This window comes from Mustela lutreola, chromosome 3, assembly GCF_030435805.1.
Source record: "Mustela lutreola isolate mMusLut2 chromosome 3, mMusLut2.pri, whole genome shotgun sequence".
NCBI lineage: Eukaryota > Metazoa > Chordata > Mammalia > Carnivora > Mustelidae > Mustela > Mustela lutreola.
Genome location: NC_081292.1, coordinates 186,673,928 through 186,691,252, shown reverse-complemented (window position 1 = coordinate 186,691,252; position 17,325 = coordinate 186,673,928). Strand labels below are relative to the sequence as shown.

Below are 17,325 nucleotides of genomic sequence, written 5' to 3'. Positions count from 1 at the left end.
AAAAGTATGTGTATGACCTAATGAATTGAACCAAGAACGTACTTAGCTGATTCATCAGAGTACAATCAAATTGGACCTGTGTTTTCCATAATAAATTAAGATCCTCTATATTTCTTCCTGCCATGCCATATAAAGATCAGACTTTCATATAGAATATTTTGTCACTATATGACATTTCTTACCCTAGCTGAAAAATGGTCTCTTAACCCCAAACTGATGTTAATGCTCAAGCTTCTAAAATTTGTTTTTGAAAGTTATACAAAGCCATAAAATATCTTTACATTAAGGAATACTATTAGTTAATTAAAATATTTTAATTAACAATTTAAATTAGAAATGATCTCATTAGCATCCCAGTTTTCTCCTTTTCTTTCTTTGTTTTACAACATATAAATATGTCAGGAACCTCTGTGTAGAGAGAGAGCAGTTCAGTCTGCTTGTCTTCTTGCTGCTGTGGTGTCAAGTTTGCATACACGGTGCCGCTCGCAGTTTCCTGGATCCATGAGGCAGAAGGTTTATTTCTTCCTTTTTGGTTATTACAGGTTTCCCTTGTTTCCATTTTATTTATTTATAAATAGTGCCACTGTAGTTTTTAGTCTTTCTAATTTTATAATAAATTCAGAAGTATGAAAAGTTTCAAAAGTGTGAATACTTGTGATCCTCAATACATATGCTAAATGTTCTCCACTATGTTTCCGGCAGTCTAGAGGAAGCTAGTTTGATTTTATGTTGCTGTACTCTAACTTATAATTAACTTTATGACTACATGGCTTTTCTCATCACAAGATCTTTAAAGTGGAGGTGGAAAGGATTTAACAAGGGCAGGGAGATGTCGTGAGTATTGACTTTGACCTAGACTACATGCTTTGTCCACATTGCTAAATTCTGCTTGCTTTATATAACTATTTGAATTTGTAATCATAAAAGCATTTTTTTCTGAGTGTTAGCTCATTTAACATCTCTTTACTTGGGGGAGAATCCTTTTAAATTAGATACAGTCAACATTAATTGCTCTCTATTTGCCTCATATTCACTCATTCAATGGTTTATTCAAGATCACATGTCAAACATGTTACAGAAACTCTGCCAGGTCCTAGGGTTTCGCTGTCACAAAAACAGCCATGTATCTGAATCTGAATGTTTTTGAGAGCTTTCTACAAAAACACCTTTCCTACGTTGTCTTCCTCAGTATCAGTAATGGTACAAATGTCAATTAGAATTCCATTTTAGGGAGGTTCCCAAAACTCTGGAGTCTTTACTTTCTCTAAGATTGTCATACAACTCTACCTCTCTGTAAAAAATATTTTTTATGAAAATGATCGTTCTTTGTTTAGGTTAAGGGCCTAGGCCTAACTATAGTAGGCCTTTGCGTTCTTCCCTGATACAAGTTGTAGACAAAATACTTGTTTTTACCCCATGTTGTCAGGTAACCCCTTTTCTGCGTTTTTCCTTCTTCAGACCCCTCAATGCTCGCACTATGCCAGTTTGGCTTGACAGTATTTTAGTATGTTCTTCTATGTCATGGAAGGAGACTGGCAGATAGTCTCCAGTTCCCCTGCGATGGGAGGAGGGATAAAAGCTTTTGAGGATAATTCCAAGTTTTTGGCTATGGATTTTCTGCATCTTTTCTCTTCCTTTTATCAAAATGATTCAGAACCACGAGGGTTAGAACTAATGTTTATCTTAAGAACACTAAGGAAGAACTTGGACTAAAATAAAACTTCTAGGTAAGCCCCAGTGAGGCTTTCACCATCTACTGACTTAAATACTTTTTGAGTTCCACTATGCTCCTGACATTGTGATAGGCACCGCCACGTCTGTCTCACTGGCTAATGGACGCGTAGCTGATCAGTTCTTTTACTACCAAGAATGTCTCAGTTATCAAATCTGAACATAAACATATTTCTACCACTTAATAAAGTGTGGTATTAGTTTTGCTGTCATATATGCTTTGTCCTGACTTCTAAGTGCCTTGGGAAATGTAGAAATTTGTCTAAATGATGTCACTCAAAATCGTTTTAAAATTATGTACTATTTATTAAGAAATCATTTAGTACAATACTTGGTTCATTGAAAGCATTTAATAAGTATTGACTTTTATTTTAATATTATCAAACTCTTATGCATTGATCATTTGGCAGCAGTGGAAGTTAAATGTAAAAAATATTAAAACTAATTAAAAACTCATTTTTAACCCCCCAAAATGATGAAACTATTTATTTTTTAGTGTATTTCCTCACATTTTAATATTTAGTGATATAAATCACACTTTAAGATTTCTATAACCTCCCTTCAGCGAGTGAGAAGGACCTCCAAATTAAGTTGCCATTATAATTTATTCTGTTTCCAAAATTGAAAAAAAAGATTTCATTCTCTCCTCTCTGAAAGATATTTGAAAGCCATTACATCTGGAAAGGGTTCTTTCTAATTTCTAGCATTAATATTCCCTTCTAATACTGAGAACTGGTCTTTTCTGAAAATTAAATTCACCGATTCTTCATAATTCTTACAATACATGTTTACATATTTGAAAACATTCCAAGTTCTCCAAGTTCCTTTTAAGTCATAAAAAAGATTAAACATTCCATTTATTAGACTGGGGACAAGGTTGTATTGCATTGCCAGTGACAACTGTTACAGAATTTTAAAACTGATAGCATTTGTTGCATTGCTGACTTGTTTAGGGAAAAACAAAGAGTTCGCTTGAACTGTAATACAAAATGTACATTTTTTTTCCCCCAGAAAGGGTAGAAATCAAGAAATAAATGAGAAAAAAAATCATGTGAGCTAGTTCAAAAGGATAAAGATAATTGTACAAAAATCAAGTTATCTTTAACACTTTAGAGTATTTAAGAAAAAAGCGAGAGGATGATTTTTGACTTGACGTTAAAAATAATTAAGCTGGAGCTGAAAGGGAAACTATATATCTAATTGGAAACAGTATATAGTATAATCACTTATAGATGTTATGTATGAGCCTGATATGGCCAATATTTCTTTTCAGTTGGTAAGTGGACAATAAAATTAAATGATACTGTGATAAGAATGAGTACAGATTATGAGCTGCTTAGACAACAGAGACCCCTTTTACTCATCACTGTATCCCAGTTTCTGACATGAAGTGGATGCTTAACAAACATCTCCTAAGAAACCAGCAGGAAGGGTGTAGACAGACTTTGAGCTTCAAACCGATGTACCTGAACTGGCACCGCTATACTGGGAAAATAGATACCCCTGTTCCCATTAGCTTAAATCCACCCATGATTCCTTTTGTTTTCAATCCCCTTTATCCATTATATTTTTCCTTAATACATTGCACATTATCAAAATAACCCCAAATATTTTCTAATAATATTGTCTCACAGTTCACAGTTCACAGCATGTACTGCTTCCTTGCCATTAATTCTACTTGGCCCCTTTCTTCTCCCGCTTTGATAAAAACTCTTCTTTCCTTGTGTCTATTTGTTTTCCTACCTCTGTTTTATTTTTACTGTATCTTAAGTATAAACCATCAATGCTAACAAACTGCAAGGATATAGAGTGAGGTGCACTTTGTGTGCAATGTTTTCGTATATACAGTTTTATGTGTAGATCACATGTGCCATGAACATGAGATATGTGTCTGTATATTAGAAAGAAGAATTACATGGGTATGCACATTTTTATTTTATTATATGTTATTAAGTAATAAAATAATCAGAATTATTTCCTGAAAAATCATCTTCCAAAATTTAATTTAGGAATTTATACATATATATATATATAAATAATCATCTTATAACAATTTTATGTCCAAGACAAAAATACAATGAACACTTTAGTTTAGAAGAATGAATTCTTATGGATTTAATAAAATTGTAACACAATTCTTCCTTGTTAACTAAATCACTATGTATATCTATATCTATATCTATATATATATATAACATATGTATGGATGTATTTAATTTCTCTCTTTTTCTAATACTTTAAAGGGTCACATGATAGCATCCTGTGATGCTTGTGGAGTAACAAAACTGTGGGACTTTCGGAAGCTCTTACCAATTGTGTCCATTGATATAGGTCCAAGTCCTGGCAATGAAGTGAACTTTGATTCATCAGGTAGGATCTTTTTTGTTTAATGTTTGTGACCAAGCTAACAACTTTAACATTTATTCTGAAATTTTTCTGTTTCCCTAGAATTTTATTGTGTTTCCTCCTATGTAAATTTTTGTTCTACTATTATTTTAGAGTATGTTATATTTTACATTATATATCTTATGTCATGTTATGAAAGCATTATATTTATCATATATATAAAGAAAGAGATAACAGAAGAGATAAATGTGTGCTAGTATAGATAATACAAATTCTTAGCAGTGTCATGCAAAATTTGGAGTCTATATCCTTTAGAATCACCATCCAAGGTAAGTGAATTGGGTTTTTATGAAGGCAAAATGGCCAAGAGTAGAGAAGAACAAAAGTTGGATAAAACTTGATACATTTTTAATGGAATATTTTAGTCTTTAAATAAAAAATATTGTATATAAATTTTATAATTACTTTGAGATGTACATTCATCTTATTGTTGCATTCATTCACAATAATTATAACATAATTTTAATATTATTATTTCATTATGTTTAGCATTTTTCTGCAATAATATAAACATTGTCAAACAAATAAAATATTTTACACTTGCTGTTAATGAATAGTGTAGCAACATACAGTGTTTCCAGTTATCTATTTAAAAAATGAAAATCAGAGTTACATCTGTATCTTTAATGAGAGTTTATGTTAAATAATGTGTATCTTAGATAATATTAGATAATACAACTTTCCTTTGCTAGCATCATACATCCTGAACCATGTTAAATTTTGTGTTTTTAAAATCTTTTTATATTTATTTGTAGTAGGTCAAAGTTACAGAGATGATAATTTTAGATGAAGAAACAAAGATAAAATACATATAAGGGAAATAATGATGTCTTATTTAAAAATTATACATACTAGGGATGCCTAGGTGGCTCAGTGGGTTAAAGCCTCTGCCTTCGGCTCAGGTCATGATCTCAGGGTCCTGGGATCGAGTCCCACATCAGGCTCCTTGCTCAGCAGGGAGCCTGCTTCTCCCTCTGTCTCTGCCTGCCATTCCGTCTGCCTGTGCTCGCTCTCTCCCCACCTCTCTCTCTGATAAATAAATAAAATCTTAAAAAAAAAATTATACATACTAATTCAATAGTACAGAAGTTACGTATTTACTAGGAATGATTCTAGAGATATAATTGTATGTTTCACAGGACTGGTTTCATGTCATCACATATCTAAAATTTAGAATTCAGTTAAGTTTGTCTTTTTAACCAACTTTAAGTTGTGTTCCCATTACAGGTTGGTATATGAACCATGCTTCTTTAAAAATGCTTTTAGTAATGTTCTTGACATCAAACCATTTATGGTCTATCAAAATTAAAAAAAAAAAAACACACACACACATTCTATAGAATAAAACATCCCAACTATGAGAATTTCATTTTATAATGTGAAGACCTATTAATATTTCAGTTTAGGGGTGCCTGGGTGACTCAGTTAAGAATCTGCCTTTGGTTTGGGTCATGATTCCAGGGTCCTGGGATCAAACCCAGCATCACATTGGGCTCCCTGATCAACAGGGAGCCTGCTTCTCCAGCTCCCTCTCCTGGGCCCCCTTCTTGTGAAATTCAAAAAAAAATTTTTTTACTGTATTTGCTAATAATACAAGTTAAAGAGTACTTTGAAATGTGGTACAACTAATAAGAGATATGTATTTTACTGTCTAAGTATGTTGTTACTTGCTTTCTACTGCCCTTGTCATCAGCCCAAATCTCTTTCCTACGCATAGTCAAACACACCTAATTTAAAATTACATTCATACAAGTCAATATCATCTTCAAGTCCTTGGGTACAACAAAACTAGTGTTCCTCTCTGTGACTGCTATACTCTTTACTCTTTATTATACATTAATATCAACAAAAGCATAAGACTAAGGGCAGAACAATGAGAAACATAAAAGACAAAAAGTGTAAACTAGGGGCCCTGTTAATGAAAACACTTTATCAGTTTGAGGGTATATAATTTCAACCTAACCTTCCCATCCCTTAGACCATTTCTTCAAGGAACATACTATAGTTAATTTTAATTCTATGTGTTTGAGAAATTAATGTCATAAGCCTTTTTCTCATTAAATAATGGGAAATCTGTGCTTCTGTGCTTCTGTAGAGGAGAAGTCTTCAGTGTTTCTTCATTTAAAAGGATTGAAATATATCAAAAGTTGAAAGAACTAGGGAGAACAGAGAAAGCGCTCATTCTGAGGGTCTGAACAGAGAGGTGAAAAAATCATAAAGTAAAATACCAGAAATTATTTTGGTAATAAAGAAAGTAGAGAGTAATGAATTTAAGAGCAAAACAAAATCAAAATAAGAATAGGGATACATAGTATCTAGTATGCATTTATTCAAGAAAAAATTAAGCAAAAAATGTAAACATATCATAAAAATATAAATATGAGGATACAATCAAATCTAACTTATAAGCTCAAGATATACATTAATTTGACATACTTTAACCTATTCCCAGCATGTAGCAAATAAAAGAAGATATGATAGAATTATTTTCCACAAAAAGCAGGGGTATATTTGCACTACTGACAGCAATTAACATTTATTGAGGCTCACGTTAGTTAGGTGGTGCCAAATCACGTTTTTTAGTTGAAATACTATAACAGAATTAAATCGTGCAATTATATACTGTTAGGACTCAACCAGTGTGAGGTAAGCTCTAGTCTGCTATCTCAGCTATGTCCTTGGACCTAAGAAAAAGATACTGAAAACATACATGTAATCTTATCATAATATCATATAATAAATGTAGAAGTATTGGTAGCATTTTGTTTGTGATATTTAATATAAGGAATGTGAGTAGTTGTTAGATATTCTAAATAATCATCATAGAAACAAAAATTTCTAATCACATATCTTGTCTCTGGATCAGTTTAATTGAAAGTCATCTTGAGATTATTGGGTGTGCTGTTTAAAAAGAACTGCTTCCATATGCAATGACATATCTTTATAAATAAGGAATTTCTTGTCATTGCAAATCCAACACTGTAAAGAAATAAATTGGAATAGAGGTCATTGAAAGGCTGAAACTGTTGTCCATAATATTTGATTTCACATTTTTATGTATATCAAAATTGCCTCATTATTTATTAGCTTTATAAGTAAATATTTTCATTTTGAATTTATGAAAGTAAATATGTACCATGAAATAGTACTTTATTTTAAAATTGAGATCCCTCATAGTGTATAGAGATCCCTCATAGTGTATAATTTTAAAAACATATCTTTGATAAAAATATTTGAAATCCTGTCATGTAGAAAAAGAATATAAACTATAATTCAGACCCTTAGTTTTTCGCTGCCTTTTAGGTGTTAAGCAAATTATATAATTTCCTTGAACTTAGTGTCCACATAGAAATAATGGAGGAAATAATTGTCTTAAAGTGTTCTAATGTGTTTCAAAGGGATAATGTATATCCTATTATGAAGAAATCCTAGTCCAGTCACCTACCATGTTTTATCTTAGCTGGGAAAGGTTTAGAAGTAATCCCATTCATTTTAGGGGTGAGAAAAAGTGTGAACATATTGGTGTGCGAGTAAGATGCCCAAGGCTGGGTGTTAACTGTCAGCAGTTTCTAGTGAAAGTGTAAATACCAGTGAATAAATGTTTAAAGAAACAAGGGTCAAAACTCCTTTTCATGTAATATTAAAAATAATTTAAATGTTAAGAACTGAAGTTATATGAAATGCTATATATACATATAATTGAGATCAAAAGATTTAAAGACATATGAATCATCATTTAGAATTTAGCTTTTCTGCTGCTGTAAGAAATCAGCTTCTCACACATTTAAAAGAGGAGTTGTATGTGGCACAGTATTATTTACATAATGTTTTATTTGCAAATACATCGCTTGTGACATACACAGATTATCTGTGTTTATAGATACATACATATATTAGTATTTGTAAAGGAATAAGTGTTCCTTTCTCATTAAACTGAGAGCATCCTGGTAATATAATGCTACACATTTTTGTGAATATTTGCTATCTAAATAATATCTCTCACTTGGCATATTCAAATGCCATATGTTTTACCATTCAAAAATTTATTACTATTTCAGAAAATGTTAAATGGGATTGCATAGTGAAAGTAATAAAAATGAACTGTAAGAGTTTATACATAAACTTGTCCACCTCTCTCATTTCATCATATTTTTATGTAGTTTAGCAATGTTTTTCCCTGCTTTGTAAAAGATAATTCCAGTACATTTGCAAAAAAGTCACATCCCTAGAAAATGCAAAAGCTGACGTTTAAGCCAGCTGGGGACTTTCCAGTAGGAAGCTTATCAGTATCAGATCATCAAAATGGGCAAGTTTCCCCACCATTTGGAGACAATCCTAGATACTCTCCATAAGCAGAACCACAATATAAATTATATGCTAAAATAGAAAAAGTGACCCTACTGGAAAATATGAAAAGCATCAGACCCCTCTGAAGTTTCTCAAACATAATAAAATAACTTCAAAATCTTTGCTTCACATTGGATTTATCCATTTCTCTTATGAAAAGCTACAGGTCATTGTTCTATATTTAAAAGTCATGATTGTGGTTAATTTCTTCTGGTGGAAGCAGTGTAGCCTAGTGGAGAAAGCACCTCACTTGGAAGTTAGAAGCCCTGGCTTTGAATTTTGTCTCCACTCCTTACTAGCTGAATGGTGTTGGTGAGATTTTTAAATATTTCTGAGCCTCAGTTTCTTTGTGTGTGACATATCAGAAACCTACTGGGACTTCCACTTTGAGGCAGGATAGAGTAACAAGGAGCAGATTTACTTAACCACCTGAAACAACTAAGAAAACAAACAAATGTATGAAATGAGTGTATCTCAAACACAGAATATTGAGCAATGAAAGAGAATAATACCTTAGAGAGGGAAAGTAAGTAAGATGAACCCTGTGCCTCACAGACCCATAGAAACCAGAGTGAAACCTGGGAGTTGAAAAAACAGAGTGGGCTACTGAGGGAGGCCAAGCCGGCTGAATTCCGCAGCACAAAGAGAGGGTCCTGGAGATTTCCAGAAGATGATCCCCTCTGGTCTTTAGCTAAATGAGGATCAATACCTGACAGACGAAGGTCAGGGGAAAATCTATCTGAATACTTAAGAGGAAAAATCCAGAGATCATCCAAGCCTAGGAATAGTTTGTATATCCACCAAACAAACTGGAAAAACATTGCAGTTCAGAAAGTAGGTAGAGCAGAGATAGGCAACCTACTGTCCATGGGCAGATTGACCTCTATTTATTTATATGTAGTTTTAATGGAAGTCAGCCACACCCATTTATTTACATATTGTCTAAGGCTGCTTTCATACTATAAGAGCAGAGTATTTGCAACAGAGACTGTATGGGCTAGGAAGTCTAAAATATTTAATATATAGTCCTTTACAGAAAAAAACTGCTGCACTGGAGTACGCAGAAGGGTATATGACCTCAGTAGTGAGGCAACAACAGCCCACACCTCTAGATCTAGCCCCTTTGCCAATGTTTTCGAACTGAGTTGGCTCATGGAAAGACCTTTTTAATCTTTTCTAAACTCAGTGAAATTGTTACAGTTGTCCCTTTTTTAAAGATGAGAAGACTGAGACATAGAGAAGTTAAGAACAAGCCCAGTGACCCTAGCTGATCAAATGTGCTATCAGAAATTCAAATCCATCAAATCTAATTCCAGAACCTAAAATTTAAACTTGATATTATTCTGCCTTTCATTTTACTAATAATACTCAGTTTCATAGTGATATATGACATTGTTACAGAAATGATTCATTTGCTATGAATATTGAAATAATTCTAGTAATGACCACTTGGCAGTGTTGGACTCAGAGCTGACCAAGGCACAGAATCCTGTCCCTAGTTGTCAATTTGTGGTCTCTGAAAGAAACAACAACAACAACAACAACAACAACAACAACAAAAGGAATCTCCCCAAAATATTAACCTAATAGTAATAACCTAATAATAATCCGCCAGGTTTCTGATGTGTCCTCTGCATAAGGGGGTATTTTAAGTGTCTGCATCTTCCTAATGGGGACTAGAACTCCAACCCCACACCTCAAGATAAATTATTTTCAGAGAATCAGGCAGGGCTGGATTATGGGAACACCTGTAGGACCTCTCTTTCTTCCATTTATTTAAATCCTGGCCTGATGAAATAAGAATGTAAGAAAGCAGGCAAATTTATTTTATCTCTAAGGCACATGACAAAGTTAACCTAAGTTGCTCCTCCTAAGAGCAAGCCCATTTTACCACATCAATTTCCCAGTAAGAAAGCCTTAAGGAGAGAGGATAAATTATGAGAGAAGAGGTGACCAGATGACCCTACTCAATTATTTATAATCCCATTATTTTCTTCCCTGCTTGCGTGGCTCTATTGTGTATACAAATCCATTTTGTGCATAAGTAGAATATGGGCCTCTCAAATACTGGAGAAAGGAACTGGAAGAACTGAAGGAAATCAGATTATGTATCTCCCTTGGAGACCCAACTGTATGATTAATACCTGGAATGAAGCATATACTATGCTTGAGGAACTGGGCAAGGTGCTTTCTCTTTTAATCATCAAAACACTATGAGTTTGGTTCCATTTCTCCCATTTCAAAGAGTTTTAAGAGCTTTATTTACATATACATATTAAAAAATGTACATGTTTGTACAGTCTTACGAAAACCTGAATTGCATTTCATTCAATCTTTAGCTCTAGGAAATTGTACATAAAAAATTTAGAGATTCATAGAGACTGGTTATACTTCCTCTATAGGGAAAAACCCTATTTTTTCTTTTTTCTTTTTTTTCTTTTTTCATGCAATATCTTATATTAGAAGCAATTTTATTTACCCTGTAGCAAGTATGGAAAATAACATGCTGATAAGTGGGAACACCTTGAAAACTTCAACTAACGGCATATTGACAAAGATATATTAATTCATGGATAACACTCATAGTTGTACCAACTGTTATGGCCAGAACTTGTTCTGATTGTTGTACCATCCATTCTGATTGATTGGTGGCAATGCCATAGTATTTGCTAAGTTTAGATTATCATCCCCAAAATGGACCACAAATTCTGAGAACTAAAATGTATTTTATTTGCATAAATTATGACAGATTAATATAAATAAAAGTTAGTGATTTTTTTCAAAATATAGTAGAATTTATACCTGTTGCAAAGTCTTATTCGTTCAGATTATATTTAAAAGGTTGTGTACTTAATCTAATGACGACATCATTGCAAAAACTATGAAGCCTCCCTTATGGAACTGTATCCACAGTTTTAAAAATAATGTTTTTAGGGTGCCTGGGTGGCTCAATGGGTTAAAGCCTCTGCCTTCGGCCCAGGTCATGATCTCAGGGTCCTGGGATCGAGCCCCGCATCGGGCTTCTTGCTCAGTGGGGAGCCTGCTTCCCCCTCTCTCTCTGCCTGCCTCTCTGCCTACTTGTGATCTCTGTCTGTCAAATAAATAAATAAAATCTTTAAAAAAAATAAAAAATAAAAAAATAAAATAAAAAATAAAAAAATAAAAATAATGTTTTCAAATCACGAATACTCACCAATATTTGAATATGGATTGATTTTTAGAACCATCTGGAAATTATTGTCATCTTAGGAGTCAGAAAGAGCACTGAGTGTAGCACAAGATGAGGCTCTAAAAAAATCATCTATGATTTGTAACTTGAAATTGAGCAAGACACTTAATCTCGGTTGACCTCAACTTTTATCATCTCTAAAATGAGAGATTTGGATAGGTGACCTAATCAACTAAGTTTATAGTCAAAATTTCACATTGTATTTCCCTGTATTCATTAGCACATGGTGTTCTGAGATAAAAATAATATTCTAAAATAAAACTTGAGCGCATTTTATACTACTTAAAACTTGAAAATAAAATATCCTAATATAAGTGAAATATTCCACTCTCCTTTGATTCAAAAGGGAAATATAAAAGTCAAGATTATTTAAAAATTGAGCTCAAATTTAAATGACAGCTGTATTGCTCAACAGTACAAATTTTTTATTCTTGCATACCCAGAAATACATTCAGTCTCTGTAGCAATAGGAATTTTGGCAAAAAAAAAAAAAAAAAAAAAAAAAAAGCATAAGTCCCAACGTTTTAATAGATTAATGACTTGATCAAACTCTTCTTATACAATTATGTGAGATAATAAGAATCTGGCCCATTCTGCTTAAATCAGAGCAGAAAATAACCCATCAATCTTACCAATTACAGCATTATACAGGTGCAATCAATGACTGCAGTTGCCCAGATGATACAAAGAAGTCACATTTGTGTTGTTAATTTCTTAATTTTGTTCAGTATTTTTAAAACAAGAATAAGTATAATTATTGCTAGCTCTCTGATATAGTTCTACTACATTGAAGTATAAACATGACATTATAGGCATGTCAAAAAAGCACTCGGAAATGTTTTCCTATGTAAATAAAATGTCTCATTGGAAGTTGTTACAAAGCTTACATACATAATGATATACAATTATATACAAACAATTTAAATCTGACATATGTTCAAATAATGACAAATTCTATATCAGTATCATCACATTTGATTTTTGTTTTCTAGTATTAATGCTAGAAGCATTTTTCAAATGGATTTACAGTATTACATACATATTATATTTACAGTAGTTATATACATATTACAATTAATGAGCTAATGCCTAATTATTTTCAACACATTTAATAAATCAAAATGATTTGTATCTGTGTAACAGGTATGATAAATTATTGCATGAAAAGCTATATCTTAATATCATCTGGGCGGTAATATAGCCCAATGCCTGTAATTACCTATGCCTGTATGTTTGCAATTGTAATAAAAATTACATGTACATGCTAGCATAGGTCATTTTGAAATATGACTAATGACATTCTTACACATATATTAATCAAGAAAAATGTATTTGTATGAAGAAATAAAGCATAATTAGACCTTTTAATTTTTCTAAGGGTCACACAGTTATAGTATTAAGAAGAATGTGTTATTTTAATCTAATAGCATATAATAGTGATTAGATTTAAAATTAAACAGTTAAAATTTGCAATCTATACATACTTCATGGCCCAAAGTCAAGTTGCCCAAGAATTTGTCTTCTTTTTAATAGACTGTATATATAAAATTGAATAGATAATCATCTTTAATTTGCCAAGCTGATACCTTTTAATAGGATAATCCTTTAAGTGAAGTTGCAGTTCAACAGATGTGCAAATCAACCCAGAACAAATAGCATGCTACTCTTGAAGATAGAGCTGCACAGTTGGTACTTGTGATAACTCACAGTTATATTTATCTAAAATTGAATTTTGAACAATATTCAAATATGACTTACTCAAATCTGATTGACCTTAGAAGTATCTTTTCTCATTTGTAATATAAGAGGAGTATAAATTAAAATTGTTTAAATTCATTTTCATGCAACATCCTTTACTATGTACTCTTTTACCAAAAGAAAAAAAAATTGAAAAGAAGATATAACTAGTATTGATATTAAGAAAATCAGTACTCTGTTAATGTTTTTAAATAATGAGTTTGATAAACACCTTGGAATAATAGGTACGCACTTCAAGCCATGCCTTTTATTATCCTAGTATTTCATCATTCTCTCTCTTGCATTTTTGTTGGTCTAATTGTAGAGATTATCTTAGTTCAGTTGACAAATATTTAGTATAAGCCACCTACCTGCCAAGCACTGTTCTAAATGCTGGGATCTGTGATACGTAGGTAGGATTCTATTTACAAAGTCAACTGAAGCAATATACATGAATCGGCAGGTCATAACTGGGAGTGGTGAAAACTCTAAGCAAACTCTTCCACATGCAATATGCTACATGTGCCATCAGAGTGTTACTGGTAAAGAATAGTATCCTGTAGCTGTGTATGGAACCGGAGAAAAAAGGCAGACCCTCCTGTAGTGTTAATGATATCATTACCCACCTATATTCTCATGGCTTGGTTTAATTCAAAGTTTTGATTACTGCTTCTTTCTTGTGTTATCCTTTCACTGTGCCTCCCCTCATGTTTGATTTGTTCCTTCATCCATGCTGCATTAGGATCCATTCACTCTTATCAGAATTTCGTTGTGGATACTTACGCTGCTTCTGCCTTTTTCCCTCTTTCATCTAGGTCTTTCATTTTTCCTTCTCTTCCTCATGTTTAAGTCCCTCCTCTTTATTCATGTGATCCTCTTTTCTTTATCTTCTTCATCCTCAAGTACCAAGAGCAAGGGCTATCAGACTTTTTTCAGTATAAAATAATTCTCATCAGATTCCATTACTTTTCTCCTTTCATGTCCCCTCCCTACTGTCACTCTTCTCCACTTTCCATGGAAGTTTTGAAATGTCTTTGATACATTTCCTAATTTATAGGTATTTTTGAAGGATATGTAGAAATGTTCTGTGAATGTATATATCTATGACTTCTAAAAATCGTATTTTGTTATATAGTCCATTTAATTTCTTATTTTTTTTTATTCTATACTATGTTCTTAAGTTTTATTCCTTTTAAGATATGTTTATCAGGTTTATTAGTTCTGCCTACAGGATACTATTCTATTTTATTCATCTTAACATTTTATTTGTCCATTATACTAGTGATGGGCCCCTAAGTTCCTGTAAGCCTCTGCTACTTCAATGTATGCTATGCTAAATATTCTCATGCATATCCTGGTATGGGCTTCTGTGAGAGTTTCTCTGGAGAGGACTTGCTATGCCACAGAGTGTACCTTAATTTCATAAGCACAGCCACACTGCTCTTCATAATCACTGTACTAGTCTACCGTCCTTCAAGAAATCTCATTATCAACATTTAGTAGTACTACGGACTGAATTGTGTCCCCCACTCTCTACTGCCAAATTTATATGTTGAAACCCTAACCCCAAATATGACTGCATTTGGAGGCAGAGCTTTTAGGTGGTTAGTTAAGTTTAAATGAAGTTTAAGTGTAATGCCATGATCTGGTAGGATTGGTGGTCTTATAAGAAGAGACATGCACATGCACAAGGAAGGGCTATGTGAGCACTCAGGAAGAAAGCATCTGTAAGTCAGGAAGAAAGTCTTCCCTGGAACCTGACTGGGCTAGTACCTTAATCTTGGGCTTCCAGTCTCTTGAACTGTGAGAAAATCAATTTCTGTTGTTAAACCACCCAGTCTATAGTATTTGGTTATGGTGGCCCAAACAGACTAAGGCAGGAAGTTATTTGATTTTCTAATTCTGCCAATATAATGGGTACTGTATACATTGCCTTTTCCTAATTACTAGTGACATTGAACATCTTGTAGAACACCTTGTAACACACTTTTTAGTCTTTCAGATTTTCTCATCTGTGAATCAATTACCTTTGCCCATTTTTTCAATTGAGTTTATTTTCTCTGGGGACCTATGATTTTATAATAATTATCTATATATTAATCTACTGTTGGTTTTAGCTGTAGATTTCTCTCAAAGTGTTTGCTGATTTCATCTGTGGTATATTTCATTGAACTGAAATCTTTAAATTTCATGGAATCCAAACAATTTTCTTTTTATCTTAGTAATTTTTCTTCTTTTGGGAGATTACTTAAGAATATTCTCCCTACTGCTATGACACAACAGTATTTTCCTGCATCTTCCTCTCTCTATCCTTAACATTTACATTTCTGGCTTCAATTCAAGGTGCAAGCAGAGGTTATCACCCAGTGTCTCCTGCAATAATAACAAACAAATAATAAATAAACCCGGGATCTTCCAGAGGATTTGCTTTTTTTGCTCTTTTATAGAGAGTTTCGGGTAACTCAGGCCTGATGCGTTTTTCCTGGGCTCAGCTGAACTCCATGTGTGGGCTCATTCTGGACCCCGGGGCCTCTGTGGGACATGTGATCCTCAAATAGTAAGCACAGCAGGAAATAAAAACCAAACAATGCAATCACTTTTAAATCTTCTTAGGAGATGACAAATATCATCTACTTAATATCCTATTGTCCATAGTATGTTCATAGCAAGTTATAAGGTAAGCCCAAAGCCACTTAGATGGGGACATATACTAATACTACAGAGTTTAAGAGCATGTCTCATGTTATTGGCTGGGAATTTTAAATCCCATTACAAGAAAGAAGCAAGTAGTTGGGAACAATAATTCAAAGGCTATAGTGAGAGAACCAACTGAATTTTTCTGTCTAGTAAGACACTTTCCTTATACTAGCAACTATACAATTTAAACCTTACATCCTGATCTGTGATTTTACTTCTATCATAGATCAATCTCATATGCATAGACAGGCAGAATCTTCTTTCTAATCTTTTGATAACATTGTTTTTTGAGCTGGTACAATTCTGTTTTTATTACTGGATGTTCTAGTATTAATATATGAATGTGAAGCAACTCTCTTTGCTCTTCTTTTTCAAAAGTATTTAGTGGAGTTCCTGTTTCCTGAGATTTTTAGAGTTACCCTTTTCAAAATTTCAAATTGTATTAAATTATATTAGAGAACATGGCTCACATTTAAAAGACTTTATTTATTTATTTGACACACAGAGAGAGAGAGAGAGATCACAAGTAGGCAGAGCAGAAGGCAGAGAGAGAGGGGGAAGCAGGCTCCCTGCTGAGCAGAGAGCCCGAGGCGGGGCTTGATCCCAGGACCCTGAGATGATGGCTCACATTTAGTTGATCTTCTGTGGCATCTAGTATGGACAGTTTGTTCTATGTTCCTTGTGCAACCAAAAAGAATGCATATATGTGTATCTTTTGTGGGTTCAAACATTTTATGGAACTTTTAGTTTGAGCTTATTTAAATCATTTATGACATTTCTTATATTTTGACTACTTGAGCTCTCAGTTTCTGAGATATATATATCAGTTTCTGAGGTATATATATAATCTATAACCACAAGTGTTAATTAATTTTTATCCTTGTAGTTCTTTCAGTTTTTGCTGCATATATTTTGAGGCTATATTTTCAGATACATATATTCATAATCATTGTATCTTATTGATCTTGTCTTCCTTTTATCAATGTATAATCACTTTCATGGTGATTTTCCTTAACTTCCATTTTGTCCCACAATAAAAATTGGCACCCTATTTTTTGTGTGGGGAATATTTCCCTGATGATCTTTCTTTCCATACTGTAACATTTCGTATCTTTTTGTGGGAATTTTTTGTTTTTATTTTTTTTTAACTTTTTTGGTTTTGTTTGTTTGTTTTTAAT

General features: G+C 33.0%; 1 protein-coding gene across 1 annotated transcript in view; it reads left to right on the top strand.

Moving 5' to 3' along the window:
- The window catches only part of SPAG16 (sperm associated antigen 16), a 1,020,752-nt gene that overhangs the window by 741,796 nt on the left and 261,631 nt on the right, over nt 1-17,325 (top strand). The window contains exon 15 of the mRNA XM_059168131.1: nt 3,975-4,101. Coding sequence (XP_059024114.1) covers nt 3,975-4,101 — 127 coding nt within the window. The remainder of the gene's footprint in view (nt 1-3,974; nt 4,102-17,325) is intronic.